Consider the following 25,784-nt stretch of genomic DNA (forward strand, 5'->3'; position numbering starts at 1 on the left):
TTTTATTCTGTAATCTATTATAAATTGTTATGTTGGCAACATGAATTTTAACGATAAATTGCAAGAAAATAGCATGAAAAATAGAACATGTTCTAATTTTTCGTCAACAGGAATTGCATGGAAATAGCCCGTGGGCATGCGCAGTTCCATGATCTGTCTTGCATGGCTCTTGCCTAGCATGAAAATAGCATAATGTAAAACTGTCTTAATGTAAAACTGTCTTAACTCTTCCGGAAGCAGATCTATGTCAGGTTTTATTTCATTATCTTCAAAGAATATTCTTTTCCTTCTTCTCTACTCTATTTGGAGTACATTTCAGATTATTCCATACATTACGATTAGCAACAGGAGAGGAAGTATCATTATGATTTAAAAATACACTGGGTCATATTAATTATTTTACCAAAGAATATGGACGCATATGCGTCTATATTCTTTGATTTTAGCAAAGAAGAAAGAATATTGAAGCGTCTATATTCTTTGATTTTACCTTCATTTTTCATAATACACTCATTTTCCCTAAAGCTGACAGATTCGATGTTGTCGGTTTTAATGAAAAACATGTTCCGAACCTCGGAACCCTCTTAACCACTGAGTAACGTTCATAACTTTGTTCGGTGTTGGTTCGGTGTCAGAACTAGGAACAGCTGTTAGAATAAATAAAGAATAAACAACAATCATACTATCAATATCAAACAATCAATAAACCCAAACGACAGAAAAACAAAGTCGAAACTATGTTTTTGTTAAAAATTTTTTAATACTTTTAAAAAGATTACCGGCACATCATAATCATAGGTAAGCCGATAGACAATGGCCACAATAATTAATGAAATGGTACAAGAAAATATAGATGAACCATTTAAAATAATTGACGTTGAGCTATTAGAACAAAACAATAGTTGCCATAATTGCCATAAATTATTAAATGTTATACCTATTTATGGTCTTCAGCAAGAGGATGATACAATAAAAGAAGTATGTGGCCGATGTCTTCACATAACAGAGAAACATAAAGGGGCAAAATGGAGGCAAATCTCATATGAAAAGATAGCACAGCACATGACTTTCCCCTGCTGTTATAAAATGGAGGGGTGCAATTCAGTACTAACTTGGGATACAGTGTTGGATCATGAAGTAGGATGCCCCAAAGCCTTTTTGGTGTGCCCAGTTAATGACAATGGTGTTTACAAGGGACTTAACTGTCTTTGGAAAGGAAACACTGCAGAGTTACAGAAACATATTGAAGATGAACATGGAGTAAGTATAATTGCAGCTTTGTATATACTTATTAAATACATTAAAAAAAAAACAAACAATTTAAAACCTAATATTATCTAACCTGTGATTCATACAGAAGTCCACCCCATAATGTTTTGTCGTTTTGTCCATATAAAGGTATATACATAACATTGGAAACTTGGAATAGCCTATTATAGGAATCAAATTAGAAATACAAATATTCTCTGATGTATGTCTTGTGCTGTAAAGACATACATCAAAGAACTAAGATATGAATCTATAAGATCATAATTTGGAAACTTGGGTATTGACTCAAAAATATGTAAACTGCATGAACACCTTTAAAAGAAGGGTACTGAGATGAATACTAGGCCCTATAAATGAGCACAGCAGGTAGCGAATCAGATACAATTATGAAATATAATAAAGAACCACTTTTATCTCAGTATGTACATCTACAGCATCAGCATGTTAAAGTAATGAGCAGGGCTGTTTATTTAGGAAAAAAGAAAACACTTGCAACAAACTGTTAAATGCAAGAATGGAGGGGAAGAGACCTATTGGAAGACCAACAAAGCAATGGGAGGATGATGTGGATGAGGACACAAGATATCTCCTTGGCAGTCAATTGTGGAGAAGGATGGCTATATACCTTAATGAATGGAGAGGTTTACTGAGGGAGGTCATGGCTAGAATTGGGCTGTGGAGTCATAGGATGGATGGATATTGATTATTAATAACTCAAATAAACTAACTGTTGCAGCCTTTTATCATTGGAAATAAGAAACAAATCATGAATAACGGGAGTGTAGTCACCAATTTTCATCAAAAACTATCAAATGTTTAATCAAATTTCTAAATAGATTCTGAGAAACATTTTACTTTGTTTTTATTCGACCTTTGGTGTTTTCATGGGAGTTGTTACCACAAGTTCTAATAGTTTTTTTAGTCTTGCTATCAGTTCTTGAATAAATAACAACAGACATTTCAGTTTGTTATCGTTTTTTAATAAATGTGAGATGAAATGAACAAATGGAATTCTATTTAGGATTTTATCAATAATTCTTCACCAACAGTGTCTACATTGTCTCTGTTGAGATTTTGCATACCTTCAGATTTTTTTTAGTATAATTCCTAATAAACCTGCAAAATATAAGAAATAACATGAAAGGGAACAAAAGAATCTTCATTGAAAGTATTAGACAATATAACGTTATGCTCTGATCAGTTTAATATTAATTTTAACTTGCGAGTCTGAAGTTTCCATTTTATTTCTGTGTTAAGAATTAATGTCAGGTACTTATTTTACTTTTAGGTATATATTAAATGTAATTTGTATGTAAGATATAGTTGATACTCTTTACATTCAGTTATTTAAGATTTTATATCTCTTTTAGGAATTAATAATTAATCCACCATTTTTAGAAGAACTACCTAAACAAAACCAAATCTACTTTACTTATGTAAATAAAAAAATAGTCATGATTGTTATTTTAAAGGAAAGTGATAATAATTATTTTTCTTGTGTATTCTTTAATGGCAGTGATGTTGAAACACAGTACTATAAGTATCAAGTAGAATTAATAGACGAAAGTAAAACCAGTTCCATTATATTACGAAAATATAGACTAGAACCTTATGGCAATTTTTTGGCTATTTTAGCTGATAAGAAAAAGTTGCTGGATATAAATTTGGAAGTAGTAAAGCCTATGATTAATCAACAAGGGAAAATATTTTCGGCTAGGTATGTATGTAGAGGTTCAAAACTGTTTTCTTTGTGCAACCACAATTGATTGCGATGAGAATTACATTTTGTATTTATTTTTGATTATGGGAGCGAAAAGTACTAAGGAAAATATTTGGAGGAAAAATGGAGAACAGCATTTGTATCAGGACAAATGAAGCTCCAAGCATACTAAGAGTAATAAGAACCAAATGACTAAGATGGCTAGGACACATACAGAGGATGCCAGATGTAAGACTACCGAAAATGTTACTTTTTAGTACTGTAGGATAGGAGGACATCAGAGAAGAGATCAACCCAGAACAAAGTGGAAAATGGATGTAGAAGATTATCTAAAAAGGCTCAACGTCACAAATTGGAGGATGAAAGCAATAGACAAGAAGGGATGGAGGAGAATCGTCAATCAAGCCATGGGCCTACTAGGCTTGATCTGCTGATTAGTATTATTTATTTTGGACATTTCAATTTCCAACTCAGAAATCGTTTTTAAAAAACTTTTATAATTAAGAAATTTTGTTCACCTGTAAATGTTTATAAACATTAAATTGAATTACATTGATAAACATTTACAGGTTAACACAATTTCTTAATTATAAATTTTTCTTGTATACAATTTCCATGTTGGAAATTGAAACATCAAAAACAAATGTAAAATGTAATTCCGATTACAATCAATTGTGATTTAATTACATATAAATACAATATTTTAAGTATGTATAATTATGTAGTTATAAGTCTTTATGATATCATGTTTATTTAAATATATGAACACCCCTGTTGCTGCATTGGAAATTATAGGAAATGTGATTCCTTAAGTTTATAACATTTTAAAGGTAGAGAGTGTGTTATCTTGATAATGCAGGTACAGTTGCGGTCACTGTCAGTAGAAAATCAAACAGATGGAATAATTTTCACTCTATAGCACAGTTGGCTGGTTCAAGAGGGCCGAAGATCTCCACTGAGCAACAAGATCAGGTGCTAGTAAATTATCTGATAAAATATCCTTTTGCCACAACTCGAAAAGCTAGCGTCTCCGCTAACTTTGCACTGCATTCGCACTGCACATAGAAAGATTAAAGCAAGTGAATTGATAAATTATGCAGCTACAAGAAAACCTATTTTTTTTTTGGCCACCTCTAGCCAAAGTAAATAAATGTTTTAAAATCGCTCCATATTTTCAACTCCCAACATTTTAGAATCTCCCATTTGTCTTTTTAGATATTTCTCCATGATGATCTCATCTGCTGACTGGAATTCAAAAGTTTTTGGGTCTTCTACATTGCTGATAATGATTTTTTCCATCGTTCTTAAATAACCTTTTCGCTACCACTTGAATCTTCATCTCATTCTTCTAACTGTCCCGCAACCGCTTCACGCTCAGATGTTTTAGCAGCATCGTCGAATGAACACTGTTCGCATATGAACTATGTTATTATAATGCCTATTCTTATTTCTTCAGTAAATGGTTAATTTTTTAACTTTTTCTTAAACTCATCTCAATGTCAATGATAACATTTCTCCTGCTTCGAATGCAAATCATTGAACCAACGTCTCTGGCGTCTCTTTTTAATTATGTATTTGTATATCAAGTATATAAAAGACGGATCCATTTTTTATCAATACGTTTTTTTTTGCCATGTAGCAGGCGACGAAAAACGGTGCATAAAAGTGGTCTAAAACTATGTTTTTTTAATCCTTAACAACATATAAGTAATTTCTAGAAAGCTACGGGTGTCGGCGGTAACTAAATTTATTCGAAGGCGAGCGACGAGATGACATCACTAGCCGTCTAGAGTTCTCTGGAAGTGATTGCAGGACCGGGTCTTGTATATATACGTCCGTATATAGTTATTTTGATAACTATTGTCTAGGACGGGAAAGATTTTTGTTTTGGTTCAGAGTAGTGGCAATACCGCTCTGAGGAGACCTAAAGAAGTCGAAATACGTATAAGCGGCCGTCGCTGCCCTGTATCAAAACAAAAATCTAATACCGTCATTATGTTTTATTACTTTACTTCGGTTGGAGTACCAGAAACTGAATTCACTACGAATTTTGACCATGATGAACGGCATGTGGAATGCAATTTTAGATTCCCTTGCCGAGTAATTTATCAAGCTGTTTGCTTCGCAAGTTTTAGGAAGCACACTGGTAAAAACTTGAATTCGGTTTCGCCAGGTAGAAATCGTTTGATTTCTCTTTTTGTTTTTGTTATAGCTTAAGACCTTTATTTTGAATGTGAAGAATTTGAAATTCGTCATTAAAAGAATGATTATGATCTAGAAGGTGAAGTGTGTATGTAGAATCTGTTTTTCTATTATTGAAAGCCCTTTTATGTTCTGCTATTCGTTTATTAAAATTTTTACCAGTTTGACCGATGTAAGTTTTTGAGCAGTCGCCACATTTAAGTTTGTATACACCACTGTGTAAGTGCTTTTTATTTTGGCTCTTGTTGTTTTTAATATATTTGCCTAAGTTGTTGTTTGTTCTGAAAGCTGGTGTTATTCCTTTCTTTTATGTGTTTGGCAATTTTTGTTGATATTTTGCCTGTATATGTAATCGAGCAGAAGGTACTGAGTTTTTTCTCTGGTAGTGGAAATACTAATTTAAACACAACTTGCCTCAACATAATAATCAGAAAACTTTAGAATATTTAGGTGTAGAATGTGAAGTAGCATTAAACAAAACTACTAACAATATCGAAAAAAGTATAATTGCAATATCGATTACAGATATGCGTAGTGAAATCAAAAATTCCTGTTGCAAAGAGAATAAAACAGCCATTTCAATTAAAAATAAATCAATAGAAAACAACATAGTGTTTACAAAAGCAGACAAGGGTAACACTATTATTGCTATAGATAAAATAGAATATAATAACAAAACAATAGAATTTTTAAATAATCAAAATATTGAAACGGTACACAAAGATTCGACGGAAAAGTATCAAAAACAAATTAAGCTAGCGTTAGAAAATTCAAAATCAATAGTAAGTAAAACAGAACAGAAATATCTCAATATCATGAACCCACAGCCTCCTAAATTATACTCTTTTATTAAACTACAAAAACCTGGTCACCCAATAAGACCTGTAGTTTCTTTTTATACAGCTCAGTCATATAAACTTTTAAAAAAACTGTTAGAGATTATTTTAGAACACACTAAATTTTCACCTAAATTTACCATAAAAAATACAATAGAACTAGTTAATAAAATACATTTTCAATTACCTAACAACTCCAGATTAATTTCATTTGACGTAAAAAATCTTTTTCCTAGTATTCCTCCTACAGAAACTTTTATTCTAGTTAAAAACCTTTTAGACCATAATATTACAAATCTAATCATTACATCTGAAATTTTACATCTTCTTGAAATTTGCATAAACCAGGACTACTTTGAATTTAATAATCAAATATATACAAATAACAGTGCTGGACTTTATTATGGGCAATCCTCTAAGCCTATTGTAATCAGATATTTTTATGGATCATCTAGAGACACGATTTCATAACATCCCATATTCAAATAGTTTTTATATTGGTGGAGATACGTAGACGATGTACTGGTATGTTTCACAGGAACTAACAGGCAACTCGAACAATTTTTATCGTATATTAATTCACTTCATAGTCATATTGAATTTAAAATAGAAACAGCACAAAATCAATCCATAAATTTGTTAGATTTAAAAATTATCAGACTTAAAAACAAACATGACTTCTCCATATTTTTTAAACCTACCCATACTGATACGACTATACACAATTCATCATCCCATCCCACACAACATAAACTGACAGCCTATCATAATGGTTATGATAGGTTGCAAATGTATGTTACATAGATTAACCCAAATTCCGATGTGAAAATACAACTTTGAGACAGAATTAAATATCATTAAGCAAATAGCAGTAAGCAATGGATACAACGAACAAACAATTAATAAAATGTTAAATCAAAAACTACACAAGAAAGCCCTGAAATTAGTATTTCCACCACCAGAGAAAAAAACCAGTACCTTCTGCTCGATTACATATAGGTACAGGCAAAATATCAACAAAAATTGCCGAACACATAAAAAAGAAAGGAATAACACCAGCTTTCAGAACAAACAACAACTTCGGCAAATATATTAAAAATAACAAGAGCCAAAATAAAAAGCACTTACATAGTGGTGTATACAAACTTAACAGAACATAAAAGGGCTTTTAATAATATAAAAACAGATTCTACATAAGCACTTCACCTTCTAGATCATAATTATTCTTTTAATGACGAATTTCAAATTCTTCACATTCTTCACAAATTAAAAAACAGATATAATTCTAAATGACCAACTTGAGACAAACAGTTCTCCCCTCCTCAACTCCTCATTAAAGACTATAAAGTATAAACGCATACCAAAAATAGATCACTTGAGAAAGGCACTCTGCCAAAACAGCTGTAGTGATATGTCTGTGAATGAATCTCATGTCCCCTGGAGCTGGGATTTACTTTGTTGTATGTGTACATACTGTACTAAATTTAGGGGAAATACTGAGGTAATTTTCTATCAAGCGTATATAGATGAAGCATAAAGTTATTAAAAAAATAATTACCCGTTCGGTCGGGTGAGGCTTATAAGCGGTATTTTACGTTCCGTGTATTTTTTCTCAAAATTTGCAGATCAATTTTATTTTTATTAGTTGAGAAGGTATCTTCTTATTGCGCCGTCTCCTTTCGAAGATTGGCGATCCAAATGGCAAGTGTAGCTTTTTAAACTGCTGCACGAAATATTTCTATGGATGAGCGGTCAAACAATCTCCTCAGGTCTTTCAGCCACGAGTTCTGGCGTCTTCTGTTCTGTTGCCCTGCACGCTACCTTCCTACATGATTTGGAGTAATGCATATCTTTCACCTCTTAACACATGACCCAAGTATTGTATTTTTCTCTCTTTGATTATGCTGAGTAATTCTTTTTGTTTATTCATGCGCCGAAGTACCTCGCCATTGGTAACTTTTTGTATCCATGGAATGCTCAGCATCCGTCTGTATATATACATTTCCAAGGTATCTATTCTTTTACCGTTTCATAGTCCATTGTCCAACTATCACAGCCATACAGCAAAACAGAAAAAACTTAACATCTGATCATTCGAATTCTGAGCTCTAGACTAAGGTCTAAGGACTGATCCTGTAAAAAATGTTTTCTTGTTCATGAGTGCTTTCCTCGGTTGTTCGATTCTTGATAGGATTTCTTTTTTTGGGCTACACTGGCTGTTGATATTTGCTCCCAAGTATTTTATAGAAGTTACCTGTTCTATTTTTTGTCCCTTGGCATACAAATGTACATTTATTGGTATCTTTGAAAATACTAGAATTTTAATTTTGGAAACATTTAGATGTAAACCGAACATTTCGCTATGACGAACTACCGCATTTATTATATTTTGTAGTTCTTGTCCAAGTCTTGGACAAGAACTACATTGAGAGACTTGGGACATTAAAAAAATGCAATTTTAAAAGAATTGAGGCTTTCGAACTCTGGTTATACCGCAGAGTATTAAAAATATCATGGACTGATAGAATTACAAATAAAGAAGTACTGGAGACGGTTGGTAAAGAGACAGAACTAATCACCACTATACAAACCAGAAAACTGGAATAACTAGGCCACGTGATGAAGGGACCAAAATATGAAATTTTGAGACTCATAATACAGGGAAAGATTCAAGGAAGAAGATCTGTTGGCCGAAGGCAGAACTCATGGTTGAAGAATCTACGTGATTGGTATCAATGCAGATCGATTGATTTGTTTAGAGCAGCAAGTTCAAAAATAAAAATAGCCATTATGATTGCCTACCTCCGTAGGGAGACGGCACTCTAAGAAGAAGTAGTTCTTGTGTTTTGCTTGCTATTAGGTATCATCATACCTGATGTATTCTGGTTCCGTTAATCTTGATTCCACCTTGAACCTCGTCTAATCCTTTTCTGAATATAGATTCCGAACACAAATTAAATGATAGCGGTGATAAGATGCAACCTTGTCACACTCCTCGTCGAATTCGTATATCTTCGGATGTTGTGTGCTCTATTTCAATTGTTGCCGTTTGGTGCCAATATAATTCTGAGATAATTCGCAAGTCTTATTCGGCAATTCCCGGTGCTCTCAGAATTTCGATCATCTTTTGATGGTTAACTCAGTCAAATGCTTTTCGATAATCAATAAAACATGCATATACATCTACATTCATGTCTCTGTATCGTTGAGTTAACACATTTAAGGCAAAAAGAGCTTCTCGTGTTCCCAATTCATTTCGAAATCCGAATTGAGTGTCACTCATCTGAAACTCACACTTCTTGTAAATTCGTGTATGAATGATTGTGAGAAAAGTTTTAAGGACATGAGACATCATGCTTAATATTCGATAGTCATCGCAGTGTGAGGCATTGGATTTTTTTGGTAATGTTACGAATGTTGATTTTAGCCAGTCTGATGGTATTTTACCTGTGTCATATATCTTTTAACAACATCAGATATGCAGATGACACCATAGTTATTGCGGACAACTTAGAAGACCTACAAGTTCTTATGAACAAATCACGTATTACAGTCAACAATATGGACTCAATATAAACGTTAAGAAGACAAAGCTTATGATAATTAGCAAGAAAAGAATAACAGAAGCTCAACTCTACGTCAACCAATCCCCTGTAGAAAGAGTGACAAACTACAACTACCTCGGCACCATAATAAATGAAGAATGGACCAAGAACCAGGAGATTAGAGCACGCATCGGAAAAGCTAGATCCACCTTCAATCGGATGGGGGCCTTCTTCAAGAGTCACAACCTCTCTTTTGATACAAAAGTAAGAATGCTACGTCTTCTCTGTCCTTTTTTATGGTGTTGAATCGTGGACCTTGAACGAAGATATGTGCAGAAAACTGGAAGCATTTGAGATGTGGCTATATCGGAGAATGCTTAAGATCCCGTGGACTGACCGAGTCACAAATGAGGAGGTCCTCAGAAGAATGAATAAGAATCGGGAAGTACTGACCACCATCAAATCTCGAAACTTACAGTTCTTCGGACATATTATGCGAAATGGATCCAGATATGCTCTCCTTCAAGCCATCCTGCAAGGAAAAATATTTGGAAAACGAGGTCCAGGAAGAAAAAGAACATCTTGGTTAAAGAACCTCAGAATCTGGTTCAATACAACATCTGTGCAGCTTTTCCACGCTGCTGAGATTAGATAAAGATTGCCATGATGACTGCCAACATTCGTAACGGATAGGCACATCAAGAAGAAATATCTTATTGAATAGTGCTGTTATTATATATTATGTTATTATATATAAGTCGAGTCTTTTACTTTCGTTGTCTGCAATTAACTTAAGTATTTCAATATTGATATTGTCTGGACCGGTAGCTTTTACGTTTTTCTGAGCTTTTACTGCATAGATAACTTTTTCTTTTGTTATTTTTGGACCTTTTTCATTTATTCGATCATCCTTGGATCGTGGAGAACAAGCTCTATCATCGTAAAAAAGTGTCTGAATGTATTCTTTCCATCTCTCCAGTTTGTCTTCTGTACCAACAATGATCTCATTATTATTATATCTTAATATTGTTTCTTGTCTCTTTATGTGTCTACCTGTCATTTATTTCACTTTTCTATTGACATTAAAGGTGTCTCTTTCCTAAAGTTGTTCAATTTCTAAGCATTTGGTTGAAATCCAGTTTTCTTTAGCTTCTCTGCACTTTTTTCTAATGATTTTATTGACTCGTTTGTATTCTATTTGGTTTGAGAAGGTATATAAGGTTTCAATTTTATCAATAAAAGATTGCAAAGTTTGTGCTGTACTTTCATATGATTGAGGCCTGAAAGGATTCACCCGTCCACTAAGGGTTAAATGTTTGGGGGGGGGGGGATAAAAAAATTGCGGAATATTTGTTTTTCTTATATTATTTTTCGATAATGTAAAGTATCTATATTTATATTTTATTATACGTAAACATAAATTTGAGCAAAGCGGAATTGCTTTCTTTATGTAATTGTAAAATTCAATTGTAGTATTTATTATTTACAGATTTGGCCTTGCAATGAAAAATAAAAGGGATGTAAATCAAATTGCCAAAGACAATAATGTCACAAGCACCAAGATTTCTAAAACAGTTCCAAGCAATATGAAAAACCACGTTCCTGATGAAAATCTTCTTGCAGAATTGGAATGTCCTGTTTGCAATGAATATATGGTACCGCCGATTTATATATGTGGTAATGGTAAGTGAGAGTATGAAAATTACTACATATATTAATTAAATTAAAGTTAACAATACTGGAATTGGATATAATTTACTATATGAGGCCATTATTTCCAAAACTTGCTATTTGCTCGAAAGCCTTTTTTGGGAAATCTAAAAAAACTATTAACGGCAGAGTAGTGTTTAGCTCACAACATACAGTTTCAAGCAAGTTTCCAGTTTCACTTATTTACAGATTTTTAGAAAAAAAATACTGTTTATTACAAATAACCAGTTTTGCACATTTTACATATTCGTTATATATGATTAAAAACACATTTTTAATGATATATAAAGAAAATGTTTAAACGAAAAACAAAAAATCAAAAGACTCATATTCAAACGAAAAAGCAGTCATTTTTGGCATTTTGGCAATTTTACAAACCATTAACGGTTTCTTCTGAAGAGGTAGAATCTTTCGTTTTAAGTGTTCTTTGTAAAAATTTAGTTCAGGAAAGCTTCTCCAATTTTTTCCGTAGTGTTTGGAAAGAAGACTTAATAGTTCCTTTATTTTTTTTCCCAGTGGTAATTTCTCAGGGGCCATTGAAGAAAGAAAAAATTTTTCTTACAAACGCTTTTAGCTTTTTCAACGCCATTGCAGTCATTGAGTTTACTTAGGCCTCAATAGGTCCTAGTACGCTTCCTTGTGGAACGCCTGCTTTGATAGGGTGGAGCTGAGTGTATTCATCAAGCTGCTTTACCAGGAAGTATCTATCTGATAGGTAGGATCTTAGGAGTGGAAAGAAGGATATGGTATTTTGTTTCTTGATCTTATAAAGTAGGCCTTCATCCAAACCTTATCGAAGGCTTGACTGACGTCTAGGAAGGCTGCTGAGAGGTAGGATTTACTTTCCAGCGCGTAGGAGATTTTTTTTTACTATTCTGTGCACCTGCTCGATTGTCCCATGCTTTAGCCTGAAGCCGAATTGGTGGTCCGCAATAAATTCAGTTTCTTCTAAGATTGGAATTAATCTTATCAATAGTAGCTTTTCGAATACCTTTGATAGAATCAGCAGCAAACTTATAGGCTTTTACATTTAATACTGAGGTTTTCCATCTTTTCCTCACGAGTATGTAGTCGATTTGATTTTTATGTTTTTTATTTGAATTAATCCATGTTAAGAGCCTTCTGGGGTTGTGTTTATAGTACTCAACGTTAAAAAAACGCAAAAAATGTCAATCGATTGTCGCACAAGTCTAAAATCATAAATTTTGAGATGAAGTACTTACCTAGCAAGTTTAGCAACATTCCTTTTATGTGTTTCTGATTGAATAACTTTTTTGCGTCTTATTCCCTATGGAGTAGGTTTAACAAAACAAACATTTTCACTTACAACTCCATAACAATAAAAAAAACTGATCCTAATTCGACAAAAGTACTGAAATACTAAAAACTACTGAAAATTCATTTCTAAAAACAGCTCTTGTAATAGCGAGTTCATCACGTGAACCAACGGACAGATTTCATTGGTGGTAGAGCAAGCAGCGAGTTTTGCAAGTAAAAGCTTCAAATAAAGAGCGAGTTCTGCATATAACTGTAATTTTCTGTACAGAGTAATGCAAAAGACTACAGAGTTTTGGGAAATTCTGATTTTATCATTCGATTCCTATTGAATTGAAATAATCTTAACAAAAAAAATGTTTTCAAGATTTTGTCGATTAGCGAATTTTGGAAATAATGGCCTCATATATTCAATATAAAATCATCACCTTTTATGATAAAAGAGAATTTGGTAGTGTATTAGTAAATGCGCCTTCTAGAAAGGCGGTTAACGCAATCTCCCTGGTGACTGATTATTTATCTGAACTACTTTGCCCAGTGCTATTTCTGTTGATTTTCCCTCAATGGCCCCTCCCTAAAATGTCTATCAAGAACTTTTATCTTTTTCTATTGCCCTCAACAAAAATGATGTAAGACTGATTGGCCTGTATGATTTAGGTGGGACGTTCTCATTTCATCCTATTTTGTGTATGTATACCACCCTTACAGTTGAACAAGTCTTTGGAATATAACCTAGTTCTATGATAGCCCTAAAGGTATTTGTTAGGTTGGACAATAAGTTGTTCAATCTTTTTTGTAGTCGGCCAGGAAATATTCCATCCTCCCCTGGAGATTTAAATAGAGCAAAGTGAATTGCAGAGAATTCCCAGTCTTCTCTCCTAGGACGTTCAGATTAGTCTAGATTTTTAGCCTGAGTCTACTCAGGTCAGTGTAGTACCACGTGGAAAACTAATCGATATCCTAAATACATCAGGAATCGATGGTAAGGATATAAGACTAATATCTAGAAATTTAATCTAGGAATCAAGTCTAAAATACCTTGTCAGAGATAATGTTGTAGAAACATGATACAAATATGGTGTAAAACTAAATAATGATCATTAGTAAGAACATTAACTCCCAAATTACAAGAAACGATAAGACACCGTTAGAAAGAGTGGAGAAAATTTTCTACAATGGCTGCAATATTTGGAATACCTAAAATCATAGGTACGAACTAACTTGTATTTAATTCTTTAATTCTTAATATATAATTCTTAAATACGTCTCTACCTCTACGGAGTAGAAAGCTGGAGTTTCACAGAAGATGCTATAAAAAGGTTAGAGGCATTCGAAGTGTGGTACTACCGACGTATGTTAAGAGTCTCATATATAAACCATACAACTAACGTAACTATTCTCGAGAGGCTAAAAAAAGACAAAGAAATTATTAACAGCTTTAAGAACGGATAATTAGCTTACTTGCAACTGATCTATTTCGAGTTGCAGTAAATAGAATAATTCAATGGCCACCTTAACCAATAGTTAAATCGGTATTAAATAAAATGGGTACCTTTAGAAGAAGTGTATATTTGTGTGTCTCATTGGGACCTATAGATGCCATAAGGATACTACTACTACTAAGGATTTCCACAGTTTTCACTGTCTTCCTTCACTCAACCGTTTTCTCCAATTTTCCCTGTCATTCCAGTCTCCATCTCGCAGGGTTCTTTTCTCCATAGCCTCGTCGATTTCATCTCTGAATGACCTTCGGGGTCTTCCTCTCTTTCTTCTTCCAATCGGGCTCCATTCTGTGATTTTGTTTATCCAGCGTCCTCTGTCCGCTCTTCTGACGTGGCCGTACCAGGATAGTCTCTTCTCCTCTATATAGTCGATTATGTCTGATTGCACTCCCATTCTCCGCTTAATCTCTGCGTTTTCAATTCTGTCTCTTTTTGTAAGTCTACAGCTTCTCCTCAGGAACTCCATTTCTACTGCTCTTATTCTACCTCTATTTCTCTTGTTTATTGTCCAGTTTTCGGACCCATATGTCAGGATACTTCTTGTCAGGGTATTATATATTCTCTTTTTTGTCTTTATCGTAATGTTCTTATCCCACAACACTGAGTTTAGTTGTCTTATACAGTTTCTTGTTTGTCTCAGTCTGTTGTTTATATCTTCTTCTGTTGTTTCCTGGTTCGATATTATGGTTCCTAAATACTTGAATTTATCTGTTCCATTTATTTGTCTTTCCTCGTCTATCTCTAGGTTTCTCATATTCTTGTTTTCTGTTGTTAGGTATTCGGTTTTCTCTAAGTTTATTTCCATTCCGTTGTTTTTATACTCTTCTTCTAGTTTTCTGAGCATAAAGCTGAGATCTTCTTCATCTTGTGCGATGACTACTTGATCGTCGGCAAAACTTAAGGTGTATAGGTATTCGTCTCTTACTGGTATGCCCATTCCTTCGCACTTTCTCCTCCATGGTTTGGGTGTCTTTTCCAAGAATATTTTAAACAGAGTAGGGGACGTAGCACAGCCTTGTAGAAGTCCTTTTGTCGTCTTAAATGAATTGTAGGCTTTATTTCCACATTTAATAGCTACTTTGTTTTCTTTGTATAGTGCTTTAACTGCTTTTATTAGTGTTTGTCGGATTCCGAGATCATTCATTGCTTCCCATAATTTGACTCTAGGTATTGAGTCATATGCTTTCTTTAGATCAACAAAGGCCAGATGGACCGGTCTACCTTTTGCCATTTTCTTCTCTATCAGTTGTTCTAATGTGTACGTATGATCTAGGCATGATTTTCCTACTGTGAACCCTGCTTGGTCTTCTCCAATTTTTCCTATTATTTCAGTTTCTAGTTTTTCCTTAATAATTTTCCCGTAAAGTCTACCTACCGACGATATTATACTAATTCCTCTATAGTTTTCACATTTTTTCCTGTTTCCTTTCTTATGTATGGATGTGATGTATGCTTGTGTCCATTCCGCAGGTATTTCTTCTCCATTTAGTCCTCTTTCGAACATTCTATGTAGCATGCGGAATAACTTTTCCGTTCCGTTTTTAATTAGTTCGTTTGGTATTCCTCCGGGTCCTTTGGCTTTTTTGTTCTTCAATGTCTTGATTGCTCTCTTAACTTCTGCCAGGCTTATTTCTATCTGGTCGTATGCCCCATTTCCTGTATGTTCTATATTCTCTTCCTGAAATTGGGGACGGATTTCTGTAAGTAGTTCTACGTAGTATTCTTGCCACTCGTTTTCACTAATTTTGCCGATCTGGGTTTTCTCTGTCTTATTTCGTTGAAGTGCTTTTAATATTCGCCATGATTCTGAATTTCTCGTTCCTCCGATATGTCGTTCTATCTCTGTGCATGCTTGTTCCCATCGTTCGTTCTTTTCATTTGTTACTCTTTTCTTTACCTCTCTGTTTTTCGCTCTATATAGGTCTAAGTCTTCCTGTTTTTTGGTGTTTAGGTATTTTATGTGTAGTTTTTTCTTTTCTTTTATGCATTTCAATGTGTCTTCCCTTAATTTGATATTCTGATGGGTGTTCCTTTGGTCGTCTTCTCCAAGAGCTTCTAAGGCCGCTGAAATCATAAGGCCATAAGGATAACATGACTATTCTTGGGCTATTAGCAGTATTATACACCGAACACGTATTCTAGTTTAAGCGGCAGATCTACTTAGTTAAACTACCACGTTAAACTTTTCGTTTTCTGGCCGGGGTTTGAGAGAATTTAGAGATACCCAAAATTGTAATACGTAGAATAAGGATTTTTATATACGATCTTAAACTGTTTCTATATTAAACTAAATACTCGATATTTTAATATACTTTTTAGGCCACAGTCTCTGTAATGAATGTATTGAAAAGGTTCAAAGCTGTCCCAATTGTCGAAGTTCCTTAGCCAGTAAAACACGAAACTTTACAGTAGAGAAACTGACAACCAAAGTAAATTATCCCTGTAGAAATCGAGATATCGGTTGTGGTTTTTCAACCACATCCGACAACATTCGGGATCATGAAAAGAACTGTGATTTGGCAGATACCCTTTGTATTTTCAAATGTGGCGAGAAATTTAAACGAACAAGCCTTCTGGGTCATATCAACACTGCACATAAAGAAGGCGTTATACAGCTCAACGTTGTTAATACCTTAAATATATTGCACAAGAAAGAGACAACACTTGTTGTATCAGCTTTTGGAGAAATGTTTAGACTGAGTATAAAAAGTAAGTACTATTTTTATGTTAGAATGTTAGATAGAACTTAAAAAAATATATTCTAAGTCATTGATCAACTATCTCAATAGTCAGTGGTATTTCCATGTTCTTAAAGAAATACGAGAAAAACGTCACGATAATAGAAGCTTTCTAAGTAATAACCATCCTTTTAAATATATTGTTAACCCCTTGTAGCCAGCGGCGGCTCGTGGCCTAAAAAAGTGGTGAAGATGAGGAAAGCTTGCCGGACCAAAAGGAGGTTTGGTACCTACGTCGCGCCCAAAACTCATTAAAAATTTGTTAAAAAAATGTATAGAGTTTAGGGCCCTAATAACTTAAAACAGTTTTTTAGGGCACTTATACTAGATACGATTCGTTCTGCTTGCCTGGGGTATTTTAGTTCTGAACCTTGACATTTCATTGAGGGTTTTTTGGCGATTAAATCACCACGCCTGCTTAAACGGGTTGGTGAGTTTCGATTCAGCCGCCCACTCTGAGTCAGATGCTGATTGCAGCCGACCACTCTGGATCAGCGCAGATGTTTAAAATACTTGTTGGTCGACCATGTAAAAGAACATCCCTTTTATCTTCATTTTTCCAATGCCTGAACGGAGTCTCTAATATATTACACACCAAGTCATTAATTTAGCCACCATTTAATATAGTCTTCTGCAGGTCATCATGCAGGATAGAGTCGATGGCAAAAAGGGAATAAGTAGAAAGAGGAAATCATGGCTGCGAAATATTCGAGACTGGACAAACATGACTGTAGACGAATTATTCCACGTTGCAAAAGACAGAGAAACTTTTAGAAACGTGGTCGCCAACCTCCGTTAATGAAGACGGCATAGGAAGAAGAAGAAGAAGTCATTAATTGGATTTATGTCTGTCTAAAATTATTTTTGTTCAAACGAAATCCACGAGAACACTTTATATCCGAAATCCGAAACAAACCACAGAGAAATGTATTAATAAAGTGCACTAAACAAATAAAATTAATACTGTGACTAAACTAAACTAATAAATACTATACTATACTCTATACTATATAAAAAATATCTATACAATAGACTAAATTTCAAAATATTGTCGCTGAGAGAAATTTCCGAAAAATAGGAATACCAAATACACATCCAACAGTGGGTGAAGACGAATAATATATTTATAGTCGGAACTGCACTCACCAGTTTTCTCAGCTATCACTAAGGATAGGCTGACGTCACGTTGCCATGGCAACCGTGAACGCTCATGCAGATGCATTCCGAATTTCAAAAATTATATTCACCTATTCCTGAATACTAAGATTCAGTACACGGCTAGTGACACAGGTCAGGACTTGAGCGTCAAGTACGTACCGCTAATAAAGCTAGTTGTCTTTTTAATTTTTAGATTAATTAAAAGAGAATAAATAATTGATTTCAGAATTTAGATATAATAATGTTGCTTTCATTTTTTATTCATTTGTCTCAATTTAATTATATTTTTTTGGTGAACCTCACCTTCACCTACTTCACCTGGCCGGCCGCCGCTGCTTGTAGCATTTTATTTTTACGCTGTGTATTATAAAAATTGATATAGCTATCTTTCTGCGTTTTAAAATATTAAATGTAAACAAACTTCAAGAGTCTGTTTATATTTGACAAGTGCCGCTTCCAAGATGTTTTAATTAATGTCGCGCTCTTCAATTCGTTTTTTCTTCTTTCTGCTTATAGAAATTTTAAAATAATTGCGGAATTATGAATAACGATAGAGCAACGATTGGCAAATCTTTTTTACTACGCGTTAAAATAAATATTCCACTTGATTAATCCGCGACATTTGCATTCGTTCTCGTTCTCGAGAAAGAATTTTTTATCGGCTTCACTCTTAGTCTATGGAGCAAAGAGAAAGGTTGGTTGGTCGCGACAGGTGTACTTTGCCGGCACCAGCTGGGAACCATATTATCAGAAATGTCAGTTAATTAAATATCCAATAAAATAGTCTGAGTTAAAGTGAAGTATGTGGCAGCCAGCAAGAAGAACTAAAATGAAAGAAAAAAAAAACGTTTAAATTGGTGCCGATTAGTGCTGCCACCTGTAATGATGGTGAAAGCAAAATTTCTTGTAAGTTTTTACCTTTTTTATTACCTGCGTCATTATTTTTATTTTTCCATATGTTTTTTTTTTCATACTAGTGCAAATGCAGTGTTTCGGTTTTTTATGGGATATGTTATAATTTTTTAGTAATTTTGAATAACCTTTGTTTTTTTTATACAACACAAAATTTGTACGTAGTTTGTAAGAAGCGTGAATTCTCATAACTGCCTCTCATGATATGATAATGGCCATGGTAAATTTTACTTTTTCTTTTTTTAAATAGTTTTTTTATTAAGATCATTTTTAACACAAACTGTTTTACCAGGTCATCGAGATAAGTTAATATTTAACATTAGATAAGGATGTAAAAAGGTATTAATTTGTAATGGACATTTGTTTGTAAGATGTAGCTGATAATTTCCATTGAAATTTATGTTTCCACTAGTAATAAATACAGCTGATTGATAACAAAGTTGTATTGTTTAATTTCTCGCACAGTCTTCCCAAAGTTATGCCCAACTTCTGAACATCCTCACTATCCCTACTAGACTAGTGTATGTTGAACTAATTTAGCGCCCAACTTTTGGCCATGATCTTATTTCGTTACACCGAAAAGAACGCCCATGCGAGGGGCCTGATTTTCTTATTTCTATACACTAATGTGGCGCCGACCAACTTGTAACCCAATCTTCTTCTCTACAGTAGGCCACGTTGGGCTATTTATCGTCACTAATTTGACGCCCAAAGTGTCGGGCCAGGATTTATTTAGAATCTAGCCTTCTTTTTTATGTTACCTTTATTTTCTGAACAATAAAGACCCTAGTTTTGCATTATTTTTGTGAAACAACACATTGAACTTTTAGTAATTTTTGTATCGCTAGTAACAACCGCACGCTATGTCTACATTTGAGGTAAATTTTTTAACAGCCGAGGAGATTGATTATGAACTTAAAATTAGGGTATCGTTACCAAAAGAAAGATAGATGAGAGAAACATTTTGAAACGTTTAATAACCAGAGATAATATTAGCGATTTGACCTTAGATGATTTAAATTTTGATGATGAATAGACTGCTATTAATTTCTGTCCCCTTTTCATTGGTCATAAATTTTGGAATTCGATTTTTCAGAAATCTGTAGATATAGTTCTTCAGATTTAAATATTTTATTTGTGTTTGGTTTTTGTCAAATTAAGTTAACATAGTTGTCTTCTTTTTTTGTTAACCTTTTAATATACTTTATACTATATAATTTATTGACATTTTAGAGATCTTTTGATATGGTTAAAGATTTGGGTATCTATAGCCTTAATGATTTTTGTGAATTAGCTGACGTTTTGAAATCTGGCGATATAGTTGGTCCGGTTAACAATCTGTTAAAAATTATTATTTATCCCAGTTTCATAGTCCAGGTACTTTAACAAAATTTTATTTTCCGAAAAATAAAATATTTTCGCTATTAATTTTTATTTTACAGTCCCTGGTGTTCTTTTGTTTTATTATTAGGAGAATCTAATGATATACATCGTTTCTCCCTGATATTGTCTGTCTGTTAATTTATTTGTTTTTGTGTGGTCAGAGGTTGTAGTGGGTGTATATTTTTTTGTAGTGGAACATGTGTTTTTTGTGGTTTTATTTTTGCTTTCTCAAAATGTCTGGTGTGACATGCAGATACGCGACCTATACTATTATATCTTGGAAAATTTGTTTTGATGTAAGACTTTGTCATAGACCCAGCAGCGTTCGATATTGTTATAGTATGTTGATAGTTTTGTGGTCTACTAATATAGTTTTTTAGAACAAATATTCGTGTTATTCGCCTTTTTATGTATTGATGTAAGACTCTGGCAAAGTCCCAGCAGCATTCGTTTATGATCTATTTGTGTTCATGATATGGTATAAGCGGAGGTAAAAGTAACTTGCTGCCGCCTATTGTGGACCTTCATTATATTGGTGTACACAGAGGTGAAAAGACCTGCCGCCGCCTATTGTCAGTTAATGTTTTGCATGGTGACTTTGAGACCACGTTCTTTAAACAGCTTAGATAATTCTGGTACGATTATTAAATGACTCACTAAGAATTCAAAGCCTTTTATATTATTTTGCTCTTTTTTTAAGTTCTGCTAAATAATGGTAAACATTTATTTGTGATTTGTTTGACGACCATTTTGGATTCAATCATTCGTAAAATGATGAAGTCAATTTCTTAATGGTCCCTTATTTTCTTTCCAAACTGTGCTTTGACCTTATTAGTTGTCACGAGAGGAGCAGCTAGGGCGATGAGTTTTGGATTCGTCCTCCTGTTAGGCTTCTAAGATAAGCCTTAGTTCTTTTCTTTTGTAAAAATATTTTATAGTTGGGTGTTGTATTGACTTTACTGATTGTGACACTGGAACTGTCTATGTGGCTATTTCATACCGAATTTTGACTAACCGATTTTGTCCCTAAACTATTTTAGGCGCGTGATACACGTAGTTATCAAACCTTCAACAATCTAGCTAATCTATCACTCTTCTTCTTTACTTTTCTTGTCATCAAGCTTGAAATTTGTTGTGACAAGTTGGATTCGATGATGTGTTAATAAATGTTTTACTGTTCAACTTTTACTGTTTTATTTTTGGAATGTGTTAAATCCAACATCACGAAATCTTTTATTATTGACAACGGTCTGTCATAATTTTTCTGTTTCTTCGGAAGACTGTAACTCTTAGAAGACTGTAACGATTCTTCTTTTGGAAATATTATGTTCGGTGAACTGTTTATATATCAATTATGGCATGTATGGCATATACCCATGTTCTTTCTTCTTTTCCAAGATTGTGTATTAATATTTTGTATTTATCTTCTTTTGTTCTTATGGGAATTTCCTGACTTGAAAAATATGGCGTTGTTAACTTGTGGGCATCCACACCTTCCCATTCAGGTCCATTTATTCACACGTTCCTCTTGATCTGAATGTCTAAGAGTTTTTGATATGGTAGTACCAGATTCTCAGAACTGACGTTGTTTAAATCGCTGACAGACGTGACCGACCAAAGTATTTACATTATAGATTTCAAAGGAGTTAATTAGCCTTGTAGATCTGTCCACACTGCAACCTGTAAGATCTGTTCATATTCTACATCTACATTCAATCTAACAGATTTAAACATCTAAGAAATCCTATTATCCTGGTCAATTATGGCATTGAAGAACAATTACCCTCCAGTTGCGGACAATGTTCGACCGGTTCATCGAAATTTTCTCAAAATGTACATGTTGTCTTTCCTTTTTCCCATTTTATAGATATTTACCATTTTGGAACATCATCCACTATGGTTGGGTTTTTGGTACATCGTAGAATGGCTCTGGTCTGATAAAAGTATTTGCTCATTGTAATATGAGGAAAAACCGAACGTTAAATTTCGTCTAATTTTCGTTTATTTTACTAAATTTTATATAGCACTCAGGAGAAAGTTTATCTTTTTTGTAAATTTTTCTCAAGAAATTATTTAATGCCGCAAATATTTCCCAACAAAACAACCGTTAAATTTTTATTTTTTTAACTACTCGCTATAATCCGCTCAAAAGGTATGAGGCTTGTCTTTTTAGTTTTGCATATAGCCATAAAGACAAAAAATATAATATAAGCTTTATTGCTTTTCACAATAGTTCCCACCAAGATCGATACAATTTTGCATTCGTTTAAACCAATTGGTAAAACAGTTATTCCAGTCTTCAGTTGACACCTGCAAATTCGCTGCTCACTCATTGAGTTCTTGATCTTTGGGAACGTGAAGAAGTCGTTGGGACTTAGATCGGGGCTATACGTCGGATGGTTTGACAATTGGATGTTTTGAAGCTACAAAAACTCTATTGTCTTTGAGGCAGTGTAATCACTTGCATTGTCCTGATGTAGGATTATTCGCCGTTGTGTGTTGCTTTGTCGGAGTTTCTCGATAACTTCTGGTAAACACACGAAGAAGACTTTTTCTTTGACACACTTCGAGAACGGATCACTTTTGTTGGTTTTTCCTCATCGTGAAACGCCCGCACAGCGGATTGACGTTTATTTTCCGGTTGACCACGTTGAAATTCGCAATACCAGCGGGAAATAGTTGACTGGTGTGATGCTTCATTCCCAAACACACAAATCATTTCAGCGAGACATTGCTGTTGGGATAATCTACTCCGAAAATTGTAAAAACTTATTGCTCGAAAATGTTCTCGGCTAACATCGACCGACTTGCTAATTTCAAAAATTCACTGTATCTACAAGACTTGTATCGCAATGAAACTCTCGATTTATGTCAACAAAAGATTGAGGTTAGATTTGTGTCGACCTCTAATCGGCTATATTCAAAACTAAAACCTCGTATCATTCACATACACCTACTATCATAAAATGACGTTACGGTCTATTTGGAAATTTTCTAAATAATCCCTTTAAAGGTTTTACCGAAATTCCGTTAAAGTTACCTGTTCTATTCTGTTACGTTTTGTTTGCGAATATTTTAAATAATCTAGGATTTCGTAAATTTCCACCCAAGAATTTTGTTCAGGCAATTTTTTGTGTGTATAAAAAGGCCCACTTTTTAAATTCTTTTTTTCCGTTTCGTAATCAACATGTAAACGTCGACTCTAGGTGTGTTGCAGACCTCTTTTAGTGTAAGATTATTTTTGGTGCTAATTTTTACCTTCGTATATTTTTTGCATTTTCTCATGTAATTAGGGACTTAAGTCATCCTAGTTAATCCTAGTTAAAAACAGTCGTCCTACCACGGGGCGATACCTTTATCTCAATGTGTGGACCGCTGATACAATATTCTAATAATTTATATTGAGATTACCAACTTTTATCCTTGAATACCAGGAGTACTATAACTGGGCAATGGTGCCTTCGAGTCACATAGTGTGTTAGTGTTCTAAGTTTACTTCTGAGTAATTTAGTTCACTATGTATGGTACATCATTCTTTAGGAATACTATCAGCAATCTCATTACTAATAGTTTATTTATGCCCTGTCACCCACAAGTTACTTTGTTGACCCTGCCAGTTCCGTAAGGTACTGTTTGCAGTTCCAAGATTATAGAGTACTAAGTCGTCAATGTAGCGGGACTGTCTGAGGCAAATAATAGATAAATAAATATTTGAGCCAAATTCAGGCGGTTTTTAGGCACTCTTTAGACACTTAAGAAAAGTGTCGGGAAAGTTTGTGAACAAAACTCATGGTGGTAAAATAAAAATTTCAATTTATGCATAAGAATATTTCAAAGTTCATGGAAAATGAAAAATTTGCAATTAAGAAAATATCGACAGAAATGAGTTAAATTTTGTTACTCGAAGGTTTTCGACGTCGCTGAACACGAATATGATAACGACGATGGTCCTTGACCCACCTGGTGCCAAGGGTGGACCTTGTCTCCTGGAGTATGTTAATTTCATTCTAAATCAGTCGACAGCCATAACTCGTTGGTTGTCGATGTCCTGGAGCTACCTTTTGCCCATGGTGGACATCATCTTTTAAAGTTTTATGCTATTTTCATTCGAAATCAGTCGAAAGTCGCAACTTTGTGCATATTTGGTGCCCAGTCTGGACCTCGTCTCCTGATGTTATTTGTTAATTTGTTATTTAAGATTTTTACGAAAGTGTGGTATCACATACGAGTTAAAATATGATTTCTCGAATATAAAAAAACATTTTTTTCTGCCAAGTAAAAAAAGATGATTAACAAATAATCGTATCATTTAAATTTATTTCTTTGTCATCTTCTGTATCAGGTAAATTATTTTTTTCATAGTTTTCAATATTCGTGCAATTTTTAGCCAGCACAATTTTTACGTGCCAAATTGCAAACCAAGCCATTATTTTTACATCCAAATTTTAATATAAAAAATTGTGATGAATGAATGATGTTAGTTTTTATTGGCAGTAAATCGATTTGGATTAGTAGTATTCTGTCGGATATTGGGAAGAAATTAATACATGTTTGTTTATGTGTTTACTCATAATAATTCCTACGCTGCGAATTTCCATGTGGTGCAGTAACGTTTGTGTAATGTAGTGTTACCTGTTCCCACGTGATATATTTTTCTTAGGTGTTATCTGAATATGATTGCCCCGTCATACAATGATGAAAACTATTCGATAACTATTTCCGTCTGGTCCGCGAAGAAATTAAATTGACAAATAATTTGACATTTTTTATTTATTTTGTTATTGGAGAATATTAAAAATATTTTTTATGTTTCTCCTTTTAGCAATACAATCCGCAGCAGGGAGTGCAGAATTCATTTTCAAATTGAATGTTCAGCACATGGACGAGGTAAACCAGCATTCGGTATATCGTTACAAATTTGACTTTATTGACCAAAGCGACGAGGGACGAAATACCACCATTATGAGTACTACCCAACCTATATCTGAAAAACCCCTGAAATTAAACCACGTTACCGTACCGTACCACGTAATCAAAGCAGCTTCAAAAGAAAATAAGCTATATTACAGACTTAATATGTATTCCGGTAAAAGGAAAAGAATGTCAAATGTGTAATGTTAACTAGGTTGTAAGCATTTTTATTACAAGTATAGCATAAAGTAAATATTTTTAATCTTGTTTGATATTTACTTTAAGAATATGAGGTACCAATATTATAATCTCTTATGATAATTTTTTTTTCTCGATCGTTTTTATTTTTGTTATAATTTATAAACTCAATGCTATGTTTTGTGTTCTGTTTTGACTATGGAATGTTTTTTTGTATCGTTTTTATTTGTTTTTTAATCATATTTATGTGTAATGTATCTGTGATCGATCTGAGATAAATAGATAAGGGTACAAATGCGATAAGTTAAAATAGATCAAATAATAAAACAGACGAATTAAAACATATGAGGTTTTTTAAGGTTTTGTATTATTATAAAAAAGTTTTAATTAGGAATACTTGTGACAAATATATTAAATAATATGTG

The 25,784-nt window shown here is 33.7% G+C and overlaps 1 protein-coding gene across 1 annotated transcript; it reads left to right on the forward strand.

Moving 5' to 3' along the window:
- The first annotated feature begins 632 nt into the window (after positions 1-632).
- LOC140437070 (uncharacterized) lies at positions 633-25,784 on the forward strand. The gene is made up of 5 exons (XM_072526322.1): positions 633-1,260; positions 2,640-2,986; positions 11,062-11,255; positions 16,379-16,768; positions 25,073-25,784. The coding sequence occupies exons 1-5, from the start codon at positions 814-816 to the stop codon at positions 25,363-25,365; spliced, it is 1,671 nt and encodes a 556-aa protein (XP_072382423.1). The 5' UTR covers positions 633-813; the 3' UTR covers positions 25,366-25,784.

Source organism: Diabrotica undecimpunctata, chromosome 3 (genome assembly GCF_040954645.1).
Source record: "Diabrotica undecimpunctata isolate CICGRU chromosome 3, icDiaUnde3, whole genome shotgun sequence".
NCBI lineage: Eukaryota > Metazoa > Arthropoda > Insecta > Coleoptera > Chrysomelidae > Diabrotica > Diabrotica undecimpunctata.